At 40.5% G+C, this 17786-nt stretch overlaps 1 protein-coding gene across 1 annotated transcript in view; it reads left to right on the forward strand.

Annotated features, from left to right (window-relative positions):
• SUGCT (succinyl-CoA:glutarate-CoA transferase) overlaps window positions 1-17786 on the forward strand; it is a 329571-nt gene that overhangs the window by 107054 nt on the left and 204731 nt on the right. The window contains exon 10 of the mRNA XM_059818897.1: window positions 15032-15103. Within this exon, the coding sequence (XP_059674880.1) occupies window positions 15032-15103 (72 nt within the window). The remainder of the gene's footprint in view (window positions 1-15031; window positions 15104-17786) is intronic.

Genomic DNA, 17786 nt, shown 5'->3' on the forward strand with positions numbered 1-17786 from the left:
AACTAACTGAAGTACTTCCATGGCTTTTGTTCCAGCCAGTAGCAAGGCATGGATCCAGCTCTAGATGATGATGTTTTCCATCTGTTTGCATGAATGCAACTCTCATTTTAGGAAGAGCAGAAAATTCTGGGCATGAAATGCAGTGCAAAAGCATTTCAAGAGTAGCTTGTTGCCCTAAGAAGTCAGCAGCATGTTTTGCCAGGTCTCTTGTGTAGATATGGAGACAGCTGATGCAGGTTGAATAGCTGCAGAATCCTCATGCATCTTCTGGCATGGCTGCTTCTCCAACATGGAGGACACCCTCTTAGACCTTTGTAAAGAGCTTGCTGTGCCTGTGCATAACTGGGACTTACAGATGAAGGGGGTACTTACCAATACCCAAGCTTGCTGTGATCCTTTACTACCGCTTTACTGTGATTTCTTTTTTGGCCAGTCCTTTGCCGGTACCCAGAGTGTGGAATTATGTATTTCAGTGACTGCTTCAAAGCTGAAGGGCTGAAAAATGTTGATTTCCCTGAAATAACATCTGTTTTTTTGAGAGAAAGTGTGAGAGGTCTCTTGAAGCCACAAATTTGCCCAGCCTTCATCCAGAAAGGATAATATTTGCCTGTTAGGCAAGCTGAGGTCATCCAGATAAAAGGTGCATGAATGGCAATATGGGGGAAGAATGTGTGACATAGAGATAATCTCAGGATCCCATCTTTTTTTTTATTTTTAAATTTAGACAGCAGTTTACCTTATTTCTGCCTCAAATGTGGAGTCACTAGATCCACAGTTGTTTAATGGACCTATGCCATTCTCGGCCACCCTGCCTCAAAAAGAAGCAAAACGTGAGAACATCTGGCAGCAGAAAATTTCATTGTGTTCTTAGCAGTATATAATTACATGCTCTTGGTATGATTTGGCCAACTGAGGCAAAATGGCATGGCCAACAAAGTTTTTGGATAATAAAGTTGCTATATGTCTGCTTGCTTTTGAAACATGCAAACTTTGTGACATATCTGAGGGGGAGCAGTGATGGATTTCATTAGGAATAGATTGATGCCTGTAATCTGGCTAGGGGTTGTTCACGACTATGTCCATACTAAAAAATAAGCAGTGTTAGAGCTTGTGTTTTATTTCAGTCTAAATGCCAGCTGGGCCAAGAAAGCAAACTGATCTCCTGAATGCTTATTAAAACCTTCTATCAAAGTTTATGATTAGAGCCACGTTTAGCTCTGCAATGTTGATAGATGTTTTCCTGTGTTCCTGTTTGGTACTTGTCACCCCTGTGCTGCTCTAGACAACAAAGGCACTTGCATTCAAATTCTTCCCATAAAGGACGATCTTCGTTCTTCCACTCCTCGATTCGCACCTTATATCACATTTTAAGAGCTTTGGTTCCTTAGCTCTTTTCCGTAGACTCTATATATTCATCTGTTTTAGCCAGCAGGGTACAGAATAGCATGAAAAGCATGTAGAGATAATTTCTCTATGGAGAATCAGGCACTGTGTTTTTGCTTGGGAAAATTAAAGAAATGCAGTGTTAGGATGCCGATACCAGTCAGAATTAGTTACCTGGTTTGTTTTGATGATTTAACATGGAATGGTGGTGATGACCTATCTGTAGATGATTTTCAGCCTACTGATGTGCTCTACGCAGTGACTATCTAATTTTCCTTTGAGCTAAGTCCATTAGCATTCAGTGGGTTAAAATGTTGCCTAAATGCTAATAGCTAAAATAATGACCCCTCGCGTCATTGCTGCCACTAATTCCACAGCTATTGCTATTGGTTCTAGCAGGAGGAAAACCGTTGGTTGCTTTAAAATACAACAGTAATTTTCAGAACAACAAATCATATGATGGTTCCTCAGAATGTAAAACAACAGTTCATCAGATTAGGTTGTCCTAGTTTAAGAGCTTAATCTAAATCACTGCACACTTTCTTTTTTTTGCCAGCTAAATTCTTTCCTTTTTCTTCCAAAATATCCAGGTCTAACTCTTAAATCAGCTGTAAGGTTTAGAATGAGTACACCCTTTTTGAATCAGGTATTTGCTCATTTCTGTGGTTCTAACAAGGTTTAGGAACTTCTGCATCTGTCATTATTCAAGCTGACACTGGTCCATATCCACAGAGTACTTCTCTGCCAAACCCCTGTCTCGGACATCTGGCTGTGGACACTTGCGTGGAAAGCGCAGCCTGCGGAGCAGTTAGCAGAATGACTGGCAGCTGTGGTTGTTAGGGTTCACAGAATTCCCATCCCTCCCTTCCTTCCCTTTCTTATGCAAAGAGGTGTTTTGGATAGAAGAGTTGTCCAGGAAAATGTTCAAGCCCTTTTACTATTAGCTACTTCTGTTGTTGTCTGGATGGGAGCAAATATGATCCCAGGTACATAATTATAATGCTTTTTCTTTCCTTTCCTCTGATGTGCCTGTGCCTTTCCCACCTCACATGTGACCCTTGTTTTTAACACACCTTGTGACATAACTGCTTTCTGATCTTTAAGTTTACATTCTGCTAATTGATGTGAGAAGGGAAAGGGAAAACTTATCTGTGCCTCCTGAAGCTGTCTGTCTTTCTGCAAACTGTTTTTTTGTAGGTGGCATTTTAACAGTGTACATGTAATAATGATCAGTGGCAATCTTGATTCCCTTCTTCTTGCTGTCTAAGTTCATGATTCTTGATGTCAACAGCAGACTAGCAGCATGGGGTTTTCAGAAACATCCATGTAGGAGATGACCGCTTCTGTACAAAGGGGTGTGTGCTGCTGTCCAAATACGTGTTATTGAAATACTCCGAGGTCCCAGCCTGGGTACTATAAGCAGTGTATTCACTGTGTAGTGCATTTTACAAGTATCATTGCACTTGTAGTAGCTCAAGAAGGGCTGTTAGGAAGATGGCGTGCAGTTCTGCAATCCATTGAAAACCAGGACAAATGTGAAGGCAGTTAGCCTGAGCTGGCCTCGGTACTTCTGCAGAGTCTCTTACAGGAGAACACAAAATGTCTAATTTAAACCCTGAAATGCCAAAACACTCGGGGCGGGCAATCATGTACCACCATAGACTTCCAGTTATTTTTCCTGTTCCATCAGGTTTTAAAACCAAAAAGATTTTGAGTGGGCTTTAAACTTTGGGGGGGGGGGGGGGGGGGGAAGGCTGTCCTGCTGTTTTATATGTTTTAAAAACCAGGGTTTTCTTTGTATGTGATAAGAATACAAATCTTAATCTATAGGACCTCCATTTTCATTTGGAAGCTGAAGTCCAGTGGACAACCATATGGCCCACTCATTTCAGTTGATTTTACAGTCTTTATGGCAGCTTAAGGTTGCTTTGTTTGTTCACTTGGTGTATTTTGTTTTAACTTGTGCACATTTTGAAAAGAAAATGACAAATTGAGTCACTGGAGAAAAATATTCTTTGTCTAAAACGTCTTATGCTTCAGTACGTAACTTGATGTGAAAATTGGTATGCCTCCCTGCATAATTTTCACTAGCGATCTTTCCCACTTACAAGCACAGCTTTGTCAATGTCTAATAAAATGCCCAAGCTTTGTAACTGTGAAAGGAAACGTATATTGGAAGGAAATTAAATGTACCAGTATCCCACTGCTACTGAAAGCTGTCTCTGTTCGTCTTAATTAATATAACCATTTAAATGCACTTTGTTACTCCTCGCTATGTATTATTTTCTGGTACTGTTTTAAAGGAAGCTGTACAACATCCTAATGCTTTCATCAGCACCCTGGGGGGAGGAAGAGTGCCTTTACAAATCCACGCACCTCTTCTCCCTATTTGCTCCTTCTTCCCCCGCCCCAAGCGAGGCAATCAGATAATCAGCTTCATATAATCGAGGGACAAGAACCTTGTTGCTGTGAAAGGTCATTGCATGGCCAACTCCAGGGAGCAGTGGGCAGGCAGCACTTCAGGCTGTCATCAGGGGTGCAAGAACAGGCCAAGCTGCTGCCAGCAGCCCATTTTAGTCCTTCCCAGCACAATGGCAGGTCTGTGTGCCAGGCTTGCTGCTGGCCATTTGATGCCAACCCCAGTGTCACCAGAAGGCCATCTGGATCATTAGGAGACCAACCCTTTGACTTCACCAGCTCAACAAGGAGGGAGGCGAGAGCATGGTGAAGGCCAGGTGCCAGGCTGCTCCTCCAGACTTGCTGGCACCATCCCTCAGCCATAGCCAGGCTGGGCCCCTCAATAGCTGGGATCATTTCTGTAACGAGGGTCATCCGCTCTTTATGAGATGTTCACTCTTTCTAGAGATCTTCACCGTTAGCATGTAGACTGTAACATGGCTGTGCTATGGTATATGGATAGCAGTAGCTGGGTAGCTTTCAACTTATTTAACTACATGTGACTGACATAAATTTAGTTGCAGTGCTGTGTGTACTTGCTTTGGCTTAGTTTCTGTAAATTACTTATTATGAAATATGTAAAACAATACGTGTTTTTTGCAAAAGACTGGCGGAAGCAGTATATGTTCATGCTCACTTGTCTGTTGACTGAGGTACAGTGATGGTGGTAGTGTTCAGTATCAACTTACGGCAATTATCTGTGGCAAAAATGCAGTAATTTTGCACTTTTCCTCATGTCACAGTGTTTGGCAGAGGTGAATATAGTCATGGTTCTTAACCTTCTAAATTGCCACTGTGGTTTGCAATTGGGCATTTCTTTAAGAAAGTGAAAAGTAAGGGTTTAGATTGACAGTGGAAGTAAATTGGCTGGTCATGCCAAGAAATTAAAACTCCGTGGCACTGGGAGATCTTCAGAGTCAGAATCCTGCCCTGAATGAGCCCAGACTCCTATGATCCTCCCATGATTAAACCAGAATTGTCATTTGGGTGTTCATACTCTTTTATGAGAGGGAGGCTGTCCCTTGGCCACCCAGAGCCAAAAAACCCCTATGACAGCATAAGGCAAGATGAAACCTTGAAATAAACCTAGCAATTAGTAAGAATCACACGTGTTTGTTAAAGAATAGCATGATGTACCTGTGAGTGGAAACTAAGTTTTTTTTTCCTTTTGAATCTGCAGGGCAAAAATGTGGAATCTTTTTTGAAAGCTGGGTTTTTCTACTTCTTCTCCTTTTGTCTCCTCCTCTTGCCTTCTCCCACCATTTTACTGGCTATGTCCGTCAGTCTTTGTGGGGGGCAAGGGGTGCAAGGAGATGATTTTGTACAAGTGTGGATAAAATCTGGTGTAAATTTTAGGCTGTGATAATAGAAGCACACTTAATACTGTGTTGATTCTCCAGAACGAGTTCTTTTGGAAAGGATAGTTATGTCTATTATGCAAAAGCACTCTACGAGCTATAGATGTAAAGATCTTTGTTAAAAAACAAAATAGTAGCTACTACCATGCAGATTTCCTCAGCTCTTTCTCGGTAGATAATTGGACTTATTAGTTGCTAGAATGAAAAATTGGTTAAACATTGCCCAGCACAGTTTTAAGTTGGCAGAAGGTGTAATGTTTTAATTTCTAATTGTAGTGATTTTCAAACTTTGACAAACTGGAATAATGCTAAATTTCAGGTAGATAAAAGATTGTAATTGCAGTAATGCGATATTATATTTCAATATTTCTCAGACTGATGAGGAACGATAAAAAAAGAATATTAGAGAGAAACAGAAGCCTGAATTTTACAGTTTCAAGGAAAGCTTATAGAAACTTACAGGGAAGTGAAGAGGAAAGGGACTTAGGACTTTTTAAGACACATATAAGTGTTCCGCTCATCAAGCATTATTTTTCAGTTTTTTTAAATAGATCTCACTAGCATTATTCCTATGGCCTGGCAATGGGTCTTTTTGGCATAAATTCAGGACTTGAAATAGTGTGCATCCTGGATGTCTGGCCAGCTCAATTTTTAAATCCTTGATTAGAGATAAAGTAGTGTTTTAAACCAAAACAAACTACTTGTAATAAACCCTCATGAGTCTGACTTAAAACCACAAATCAAGGGTACTGAAGAGTCAAGGTTGAAATATTTGAAATCCATCCTTAGTTCACCGTACTGTGTCTGCTGAATAGTACATAGGATCACATACTGTTTGAGAGATATATTAATTGAAAAAAAATCTCCAAAATAGGGCAAAGGCACAGTGGCAGAATGGAGTGGAGTTTCTCCTGCCTTTGTCCATCCTGTTCTGCAGCTAAATGGCAGATTTCAAATACGAGTGCCATTTATTTTAAGCTGTGAAAGTGCCAAACTGTCAAACGCAGCCAATTTTGCACCCCTGTAGTTGTTATGTCCTCACTGGTGTGTTTGCCGGTTTTCGTCAGCATCGGTGCTAATTTGATCCCTTGCTCGTCTTGGTTGGCTGGTTGTCAGAAAAACTCACAAATGATTCAGCTCGGCTTTTTGAAGAGCCTTCTTTATAGCAGGGCATTAAGTTATTAGGACCTTTCAGTTAATAGCACTGCCTGCACTGGGTCATCTGTCTGCAGCTTGAAATGCCAGGCTGATTGGCTCAGCGGGAGTTACCAAAAAGGTAGTCAGTATTACAGAGCTCACCTTTGGAAATCGTACCACCACATCACTTAAAGCCAAAGAGTAGAGAGGGAAAAGGGACAGAAATAATGACCCAAATCCTGCTCTGATGTTTTCTGCTGAAAACAGAGCTAGGACCTCATTTAGAATAAAATTCTAAATAGCACTCTTAAACCCTCTTATTTGAGTACTCAGATTTTCCAGACAGCTATATCTTACGATTTTTGGAAGGTGTAAGAACTGTTTGTCATTTCTGCTTCAGTAATGCCTGGAGGCCAGTATCAGGATCAGACAGTGGTCACGTGTGTTGTTTTTCAAAAGAAATGTTTTCATTGCATTCTTTTACTTTAAAAGTGAAACAAAAAAACAATGCTTACAATCCCAAAATTGGAAGAAATTGTGTGAACTATTGTGTGAGAAGGAAAAAGGGTGAGGAAACATAGCTTGGATTCAGGCTTTTGAGAGATTATTATAAATGTTGAGAAAAATATTGTTTAAAAAATAGCTCTGCAGTGCCCTTTAAAATCAGTAAGCGTCTATTTTAATTCCCATATAAGTAGTAACTGGCTGCTGTCTGTATGTATACTTAAATGTTGCTTGCTGTATAAGACCTTGTTTGCTTAATTTCACCCTAACTGAATTTTTATGGCTGTGCTATAAACCTCTTGAAAATAGTGGCTTAAATGGAAATGCTGACACAACATTAATTACACTGGCTCCAGTGTGATACTGTGATTAAAGTTTATTTATTTTGTATGTGCGTGTCTCTGTGTGTGTAATTTCATTGTTGAAAAACTAATGGAAAACTAATGTGGCAATGGAGAATGTGATTCTGTGCCTGATATTTTATTTTTCAACAGCAAGGAACAGTTTTAATACCAGTTTACAATACCAGAGATTTTATTCTTAATTGAGGTATAGTTTAGGTATTTAAAATTTTAGAAATTTGGGAAAGTGACAAGTTTCCCACTTGAAAGCTGTTCACACTTCTTCCAGGAGTTTTTAAATGGCTTTTTGGGTGGTGAGGCTAGACGTATATTGCATTCACATTAGAAGACAAAGAAACTGGTTTCATTTCCTTTCAGCATATATTCTTTGAGATGATCGGGAGAAAAGTCTCGTCTCTAAAAATAAGGGTATGCAATCCGAAGTTAACGTTCGTTGCTCTATTGAGTATGAAGTAACAGCTACAAAAGTCTTTTTGGTAAATAGTATGCCCAACTGATGCTTTTAGATTACAAATGTATGTATTGCATCTAGTCAATTGGGAAATGAAGAGTGCAAATATAAGACCAGAAGAAGAGTAAGTGAGAGAGGGATCCTGTCTCCAACCTATTTCTTAGGACAGCGAGCTGGGTTTGGAGATGCTTGGCTGCAGTCTGTTGCCAGCAGTTTATACTTCTTACATTAGGCAACAACTGGATAAAAACATGACACGGTCTGGAGAGCAGAACTAGGCTGTCCTGCTTCCTGAGTGAGTGTTCAGAGTAATCACTGTCATGCCAAATGTAGATATCCCTGGTTGATGCCGTGATTTTGTGTTAACTTTGCTGCCCCTTTCCGTGTTAACTTTGCTGCCCCTTTCAGTAAGGTGCGTTCAGAGCACATTTAGTCATTCTCATCCGCTCTGCTCCTGGATCAGTTAGGCAAAGTCATTTTTCCTGCACTTACACATATATAGAACTTGAATGTTGATCAGAAAAATTGTCTAATGGATCGTGGGTTCTGTGGGAGTGAATGGTCTCCCTGGTTGGTAGTCTGTGGTGTGCTTTCCTTGGCATCAGTGCTGGTGTTCTGCCTCATCTCAGCGACCAAAGTAATCATTCCCAGTCTCACCATAAACACCTTTCCCACAAGCTCATGGCATCCAGTCAAACTTCTCTTCTCTGCAAGAGAATTGTTGCAGATATTCTTAATACTGATGTGTCTGGTAGACTGAGATAGCTGTGAAGTTGCAGTATAGTACGTCCTGTAACATGGCAGTGAAGAGAGAGCCAAGCAGTGTGGGTTGAGAAGACCAGAGGGGAAAAAGTGAAATCTTTCTGTGGAATGCTCTTCTTCAGCTTGCTCAGTGAGAGCATTCAGCATACATTAATCCAGCCCGTGAAATTTACATTTTTTATTTTTACTGTTTGCTTTCACTGGAAGAGAGTGCAAAGTAGGCAAATAGTTTTCAAGTGTGTGGTCTTTATGATTTATATCTATTGCTCAGAACTACCGCTGACCAAACTTCTTGGTCTTGTTCCCATTTGTTACAGTAATTAAATATTAAGTTGTTATGAAAGGATTGTGCCCTTCCCTTGAAAGAAAAAAGAATGTGGCTACTCCATGGTTCTGTGGCACGGCTGATGTTTTATTCAAACCAATGTGTAAAGGTAGAGAAATGATGTGCTAAGTTTATCCCATCTGGAAAGAATGTAACTGTTCTGGATCTGAAGTAAAACTGAGGATCTCCTACTCTTTAATGTATTTGGGAACCAGAGTTTGAAAGAGTTGGAGAGAGAAAAAAATCAATATACGCTGTAGATACATTTGGTTGGCAGGAGAGAGCCTGTGTACATGTCAGTCAAATCCTGAATACATCACCTTCTTAACTGCAGCCTTTAATCTACCTTAAGACTAGAGAATGCTTGTCCTTAAATGACCTTTGCATTGAATTGAATATCAGGCTGGAAACTTCAAAGTGTAATTGAAGACAAATTATGCAATAAATTAAAAGGAACATTGTAATTTTTCTGTGGTTCCAAGCCTCCAAGAGACCAGCTTTTCTCTTTGACCACACCCATTAATACCAGGGAAGTACTTCAGGCAAATAAAGAGAGACCTGTGTATGGTCACACAGTATTTTACTGAGTAATTATTCGCTGATTCTGTGAGTGAGTGAAGAGACTGCTCTAAATAGGAAGATGGAGGGGAGAGGAAAGAGTGTCATATGAAAATTAATCTCTTTTTAAAAAATGTTGGGGATACGTTTCAAAGCTTAGTTTGAAAATATTGGTTTAGCTTTTTCTGGTTTTATGTTTACAGACTTCTCAAGTAGGTGTCTTTTTTCTGCACTGTCCCCAGCTGGTCCCAAAGATTCGTTCAGCCTTCACACAAAGCTGCTGGCTCCTACACCAACCTTGGGAAGGAGCTCAGAGCAGTGTTCTCCCTTAATGCCCTCTGAGAGCGCTCCCTGTTGTGCTGACAAACACGTATCTTACAGAAATACTCTATTTAGCCTTTATAAAAGGATGGTGACTTTCCAAAATCTTAAGCAAACTGCTTCATGGTGCTGGTTGGAGCAATTAGCCTGTTGCTCTGTAAAACCAACAGCAGTTAGGAGGCATTCAAAAGTTACTACCCTTTAAGCCCTGCTCCAGAACTCACCAGTACATAGTGACTATCTGCAAGCTTGGATGCTTTTAGAGATGCTACTATTCAACTTTATGAATCAAAAGGCAGTGCTGTCTTGCAAGATACTTCAAATCTGAGGGTATCTAACATCAGCTATTCCCAGTGAAAAGGGATTGTAAGTATCTTTACAGATCCCAACTGTTATTCGCCTAGGAACATCAGATAAGAAAACTCGTAAGGACAAGTAATATACCCCTTTAACCACACCTGATGTAGTGCATCTTCCTCCAAGGGAGGCCTGGAAGCTTTCAGATATTTCGACCATTGACTGCCATTATCAGCAAAGGGGCCAATACGGTAACTGGCAATGAAAATAATCAGTATCTTGTTCAGATAATTGAAGCCATTTAACCTATCCTAAATACGGAATAATCCTCCAATTTCAAAAACCCAGTGCTTCATTGGTCTCTCCAAGTATTGTTTGGCCTCTCAGTTCTTCATCCTGAGAAGCTTCTGAAGAAGTGACATCTAGTTTCTGCCTGGATGGCACTTGCATCCTTTGCATTTGACCTGGATAGTCCTTGTGGCACTGGGAAGCTGCCTGCTAGTGGTGATGGCTGGAGGCTATATTTCAGTGTGTGCTAGATTTGATCTGCCAATAGCTTTCGAGATTAGACCATGAAGTGCCCTCACTGTACCCTCCCTCAACAGTGCTGATTTAGGTGTAGATTTTTGAGGTGGAATGAAAACTGGCTGACCTGTCATGCTCAAAGGGTTGTGATGAGTGGCATGAAGTCTAGCTGGAGGCCAATCACTAGCGACATTCCCAGGGGTACACTGGGCCAGTACTGTTTAACGTGGTCCTTAGTGACCTGGATGATGGACAGGGTGCACCCTCAGCAAGTTTGTGGAATATACGAAACTGGGAAGAGTGGCTGATACACCAGGCGGTCGTGCTGCCGTTCAGAGGGACCTTGACAGGCTGGAGAAATGGGCCAGCAGGAACCTAATGAAATTCAACAAAGGGAAATACGAAGTCCTGCACATGGTAGGGAATAACCTCGTGCATCAGTACTGACTGTCTAGAAAGCAGCTTTGCAGAAAAGGACCTGGAGGTCCTGGTGGCCAAAAAATGGAACATGAGCCAGCAGTGTGCCCCCGTGACAAAGAGAGCATCCTGGTCTGTGTTAGGAGGAGCATTGCCAGCAGGTCAAGGGAGGTGATCCTTCCCCTCTGCTCAGCACCGGTGAGGATGATTAACCAGTGGATCCAGTTATGGGTCCACAACAGGATCCACTTCTGGGGTTTGTAGGAGAAGGGTGTGCTCGTACTGGAGCAGGTCCAGCGAAGGGCTGTGAATATAATTAAGGGCTTGGAACATCTGTCATATGAGGCTGAGAGAGCTGGGACTGTTTATCCTGGAGGAGTGGAGAGGAGGCTCAAGGAGATCTTATGAATGTGTATAAATACCTGATGGAGGGGAGTAAAGCATCACCACACAGCAGCAGATGTTCTGGTTGTTTTGATTTCTGTATTTTGGATTCAAATACTGAAAACTGACCTGGACTTTTGATCGTTTTATTGCAGTTGGCATATCTTTTAGTTGGTCCCTTACATTTTAAAGTTTTATTTGTGGAATCAACAGGCAAGTTGAAACATATGCAAAGATATTTGTGTATGATTGATGATTGCCATAGCATATATAGGCTTAAAATTCATAAAGCAGGCAATAAATACAAGAGATTGACGGTCTTTCATTAACACTGTCAAAGCTGGCAAATTTTGACAGGCTATTGACTTAGAGCAGTGCAAAGACTGGCTAGTTTGGCCTCACATTATCCAGCAAGTCTTTGTCTGCTCTGATAATAAACTAAGGTTAAGTTTGGCCTGCGTCTTTATTGTATAGTCTATATAGCATTTTTGGATAATACTTGTAAACCATTTAGAACGTTTCTGAAGGTGGATAGAGTTTATATTCCTTGTGTTTAGGGAGGTTAAAATGTTTCAGTACACAAAGTATCTCAGGTATACGCAGTGTTCTAGGATCAAATTCAGAAAAGTGCTGAGTCTTAATGAGGTCCTGTAGCGCTGGTCAGTGTGAGGTGTTGAGGCATGCACACTGGGCCTTGAGATCTGGCTGTGAACATGCATATGTTGGTGTTATGTACTACACATCGTTCAATGTGAATTTACAGATTATCTTCCTAGACATCCCCAAGCTTTTTACACCATACTGAAAAGCTATGCCTTTGGATGCTCACAATCTGTCTCTGCCTTTTCCATGAATAAGATGTGGTCTAATTTTTTTTGTCTGGTTTTTGTTTCTTGTCTTCACCAAATGTTGTCCTGTTGCTCAGGATACCACATGGGAGTAGCAGGTTAAATCACGCCTCGTGCTCTCAAGAGTCTTATCAGAAGGCCTCATTCTTCAGAAAAAGAGGAAGGGAAAAAAGACTTTTGCCTTGTGTGTGTAGTGCCTTTTATTGCGCTAATGTGAAATGATTTGATGTGATGGACAGCAGTTTATCAAAACAAAATCTCATTAAAGTCTGTCTGCACTTTGCCCTTACTCTCCTTTGTATAATAAGATTGTGAAGCTTTCTGTGGCCAGACAGTAACCTGTGGTAACCTGTAGTGCGCGTACATTTATGGGTGATGAATAAAACCATTGTTATCGCCCTTAAATGTTGGCATCAATATTGTGCTAATAACATTTGGAAGTTTCTGCTTTATCAGCAGCAATGACTGGCAAATAATCAGCTGTTTTGTAATGGGAAGTTTAAAATAGCAGCCAAAGACATTTGAGTTAAGCTTCATGGAAAAAGACACTGCTGCATTTATTATGATACCATTTTTGTTGTGTAAGGATGACATGATTGTTGTTTTAGCTTTTTAGACATACAATGCAATTAAGAATAATCAGTTTTCCCACACATTCCGCAAAGCAACTGAAGCACACATGCTAATAACCAGGCCCTTAAAGTTAGAGTGACTTCCACTGCTGCACGGGCAGCCCACGGGTACAGATGCGTGTTTCATAGTGGTATGCAGCAATTGTGTGATTGCAGTCTTCTTACAGAGATGCGAGTCTCAAAAGAAGTTGCTGATAAATAGTAAACTCTCTAAGATTTGACCATACTACCAATTTTAATACATTTTGGAACGTGGAGGAAGGGGATCTGTATATAAGTACATATGACATATATTGTAGGCTTTGCAACCTCTAACGGGCATCCAGACTAGTAGTTGAAAAGACTGTGTAAAAGAATATCTGATTTGTGTTTACTGGGAGTAGTAGGTGGTCGCACCAATAAAAACTATATTGTGTTACATATGCAGACAGATACATGTAGTGTTTAGCCTATCATTTGTGTGAAATGTGTGTGGCTGGTTTTAGAATTCAGAGCATCAGCAAAGACAGGTCAGGATTTGGGCAGGGTGTTCAGAAAACAGATCTTGCCTGTAACTAAAGGTAGTAAGTTTGTACTGACAGTTTTGGGTCATCACTATTCCTACTAAAAACCATTTGTTATATTTATTATATTCTATCTTACATATTCTTAAACCAGGCTCTGTCACGATTGTTTTAGAAATCTGCATGAACAGATATATCTAAAAAACTTTTATGCATTCATATACAATATGCACTCTTTTCCCCAATTTTTTCTGTGCTCATTGCTTTCCTCAGCGTGAGTATGCAGTACCTTTATATTATGTACGCCTCTAGACTTTTACTGTATTGAGGCCAAGTCAGTGGGAATTCTTGTGCATGCTTGGGACTAAATGTTTGCTGAATTTCATCTTTGCTTGCTAAGAATCTTAGACTGAAGTGCTTAATTAAATGTGTGAAAAATTGCTAAACTCTATCACTGACCAATACTATTTACCAGGAAATGAAACATAGTGAGAGCAAACAAGTGATATCCTGTACTTTGATGTACAGCTACTTGAATTTCAGTGGACGTAATTTTCCACATACAATTTTAAAGGTTTGGCTATACCAGATGGTAAAAGAGTCTTAGTGTGGATGTAGTTGTATCTGTGTGAAAGATTACAAGTTGGAATAGCATATTCCTGTTTGTGAAGAAGAATAAGCCACAGTGGCATGAGAAGGCTTTTTATTATTAAAGTGTTCCCACACCAGGCCTTATATTTGTGTGTTATTTTACAAAAATTTATAGTAAGAATTCACACCTTTAGAGCAGGACTTGATAGCTCATAAAAAACCTGATTTCTGAGAATGGAAGATGAGTTTTGCTCTCTGCAAGAAAGTATTGCAAGGCCTTGTGACCATTAGTGCACCAGCCTGTGCTGGCCTCTTGCACTCAAGTCAAATTAATAGCGGAAGAATTTTTCCCAAATGCTTGCAAAAATTCTGGTTGTAACATGTATGACTGAAACGGCAATTACACACCCTTGCACAAGGAAGAGGTGCGGAGGAAAAGGGAATCGTTTGCATTATCCAATTTTAGGAGATGCCCTGACACAATTGTAAAAATCAAGGATGATGCCAATTACAGATTTTCTTTTTTCCAGTGAAAATCTAAGTGGAGATGATTTACATGGAAATGAAAGCTGTTATGTCCTACCCAGTTGTATGTTCTGTTCACCATGAAATGTGCCCGTAAGGCCACTGTAATGAAGTCAAAAGAAAAAAATATATCCTCAAAGCTGGAAAAGAAGTCCCATTTTCTCTAGGAGCTTGATCTTGAGACCACTGACCAAGGAGACAGCTTAATCTCCAGCTGAAGAGCTGGAAAGATGCAGCCTATCCCTTTCATCCCCATGAGAGTCCCTAACTTGTCATTGCTATTTGGCAATTTTTTTTTTTTTTTGCGTATTTGGTCAGGGTCTGTGACCCCTCAGTGCAGCTGTCTGCTCTCAGTCAGGCTGAGAGTGAAGCTGAATAAATAACTCCTGGCAAGTAAGTGTTATCCTGGTAAATCCTTCTCAGTCCCTGTGAGCGTGGGACACATTTGCAAAGTTTCAGGATGCCTCAAGCCACATTTTCAGCAAATAAGCTATTAACCAAGAGAACCTCTCAACTCGAGAAAAATCAAAAGGTTCGCATCCATCCTTGTGGATAACTTTGAACCACTGTTACAGAACTAGAGGTTGGATCTGAATGGAAATGTTTAAGGCAGTCACAAAGTTTTCACGTAAAAGATGTGCTAATATTTAATAGTTAAGTTACAGCTTATTCCCTATCTTTGTTCTTCCAGGCTTTTAAGACCAAGGATGGCTACATCGTGGTGGGAGCTGGAAATGATCAGCAGTTTGTCACTGTGTGCAAGGTAATGGTGTGTTAGGCAACAGTACGGAAATGTGTAGTAGTTTCCATTCTGACTAGGAAAATAATTACTAATTGCTTCTTCATTCCCCTTTTTTTGTGAAAATAAGTAGAGAGTATAAATTCTAACCCTGGGGTTTTGGCTGGTAGTTTAGGGGACTGATACGGGTTCTGTGCTTTGCTTCCATATTCAGAACACCCCAATTCCCAAACTTGTGGGTGCTGAATGCCTTTTGAAGTCTGTGCACCTGCACAGCTTATTAGCTAAAAAACGAACAAGCTAACAGCCTTCCAGTTCTGGAATGGCGAATGTCAAGGAAGCCAACTGGTGCCTTTTTCAGGAAGAAATGTGACACTTTTTCTCCATAAAATAACATGGTAGGCACAGCTATCAGCAAAGCAAAGCTAGGGGATGGATGGTTCTTGCGCCACTGTAATCGGTGGCCGAGCGCGTAGTCCTTTCAAACTGGTATGTGCTGGTGTGTGCTCACAGAGAAATTTGTGGACTTCTTAGAAGAGAAATAGTACAGGACTGTGGGCCGACTTTGGAGTGGTGCAGGGGTACGATGTTGAAGAACAAATCTTCAAACAGGACTTCTATGTTCAATATCTGGTATCTTCATTATTTTGAACTGAAGGAACACGACTCTGGCAATTCTGTTTTCACAGAGGCTAGCTTGGAAAGTTGTAAAATAGTCTTGGATCTTTCACATACTCTTTTCCTGTCGTTTTGATACCTGGAATTGCTTTTCCCTGGACAGTGAATACATTTTGAAAGAGAAGGAGTGGTTGTAGGGAAACAATTGTTCTTAAATAACGTGTAGCAACATGCCAAACAAAAGACCCCAGTCTTTTGGATGAGAGAAGTTTTGTGTATAGCGTTAGACAGCGTTATTTAAAATGAGAGTTCTACCTTTTTCCTGCCATCCTGGGAACTTGGGTATTTAGCCTAAATTAATCGCACTCTAAATGAGCTGGCAGCCTCAGGAAATTGAGCATTATTTTCCTCCATTTGTTCATGTCAGACATTTCACATTTCCATGGATGTTCCCAACTAATAACTGGAATATGTAGTAAGAAGACAGTGCAGTTGTGATTCTCTCTTAGTGCAGCTTGGGCTACATATCCCCGCCTTGCTATCTGGAGGGGTCTGGTTTCATTTGCTTGAATTGGCACTCTCAATAGGTAGCAAGTTAACCTCTTCAGAGTTTTCTCAGTGGGTTTTCTTCATACAGGTGTCCAACCACGGTAGTGTGGTCATTATATTGACAGGAATGAAGACTGAATAAGCGGCTACCTGCCACAACTCAGTTTTTGCAAAGACTGCTTGTCTCATAAAGGAAATCTTTGCAGAAAGTCCCAGGACATAGCTGTGAATGTCGTCTTGGTGCTTTATCTACTGAACTACGTACCAAATGCTGGTCTTCCTGCCATCCTTGAGTAAGGCAGAGCTCAAGATCTGTCTCAGTAGGTTCTGACACCATGGTGTGAGCTAGAAGGCACTAAAAATTCAGACCATGCATTCACCTCACGTTAGGGTGCAGCTGACAGACTGTGTGACTTGCTGATACATACTCCCTTTGTAATCAGCAGGGAGTGAATGGTACCCTGGAAGATGAGGCAACGTTTCTACGATTTCTGTTACCTCAGAATCTGTAGGACTAAAATTAAGAGAGATGAATATTGGCCCTAGTCTGCATGCTGATTTTTTTTTTGTTTTCATCCTTATAAAGGTGTTCTGGTATTTCTAGAATTGAAAGTAGGAGGTACAGAACATGGAAAAATTATGATTGCTTGCATTTCAAAGGGATTAAAAAACCAGAAAAAATAGTTCAAGTTTTGGGTAATAGATGTTTCTATAAAGCAGTTATTGTATTTGTTTCTAAAAAGAACAGTCTTTTCAACCTTATTGAGTTATTGTAGGTATGGATTTGGGCCACTAAATTGCCCCAAAATGGAGTGATGTGGAAGTCAGTGGAATGCTGTGAAACCCATTAGAGGTATGCTCTGTGCTAAGTCAAAGGTGATTTGGAACTTAAAACACCATGAAGTGGGAGAGCCAATAAAGGAAGAAGACTTTATTACAGGAAGGCGCATAACACCCTAGCGAACCTTTGGTAAATACAGAGACCACTAATTCAAACATTGGAATTGCTATTAGAGAACCTTTCTGAGATGAGCTGGTGCTAAAAATATAGGCTGTATGGAAGCTGTTGCCCTGAAGACACATACTCTAGAGATGTAACAGCTGGCTCAAGCTGTAAACAATTGCAAACATTCTGCTTCAACCATATCTTTTCAGGCAAGCAGAAAAAAAAAAACTGAAATAATTCACTGTGATATTTTCAAAATCAATGACAACTAACTGTAGCTTGTTTGGGGACTTGGATAGTTGCAGAAAAACTTTGTAACACCGCTGGCTGAAGTGCATTTCATAGTGGTCACCTGTTACAAAAGCACATCCTGATGTGTGCTGCTCTGGTCTAAATAGGAATACTGAGCAAGAGTCTTCAGAAGACTGAGCTTTTGTGTATGGCAAAGGAGAGCACAAACAGGTTTGCTAGTGTTGGGGGACAAAATGCAGAGAGCGTAAACTCTGAATGTGCATCTTAGATCTTGAAGGAGGCCTAGAAACAGAGAACAGCAGTTTCATTCCAAGTGGTCACAGTGAAATAAAGAAAGTAACA

The sequence above is a fragment of the Gavia stellata genome, chromosome 6 (assembly GCF_030936135.1).
Source record: "Gavia stellata isolate bGavSte3 chromosome 6, bGavSte3.hap2, whole genome shotgun sequence".
In the NCBI taxonomy this organism is placed as follows: Eukaryota; Metazoa; Chordata; class Aves; order Gaviiformes; family Gaviidae; genus Gavia; species Gavia stellata.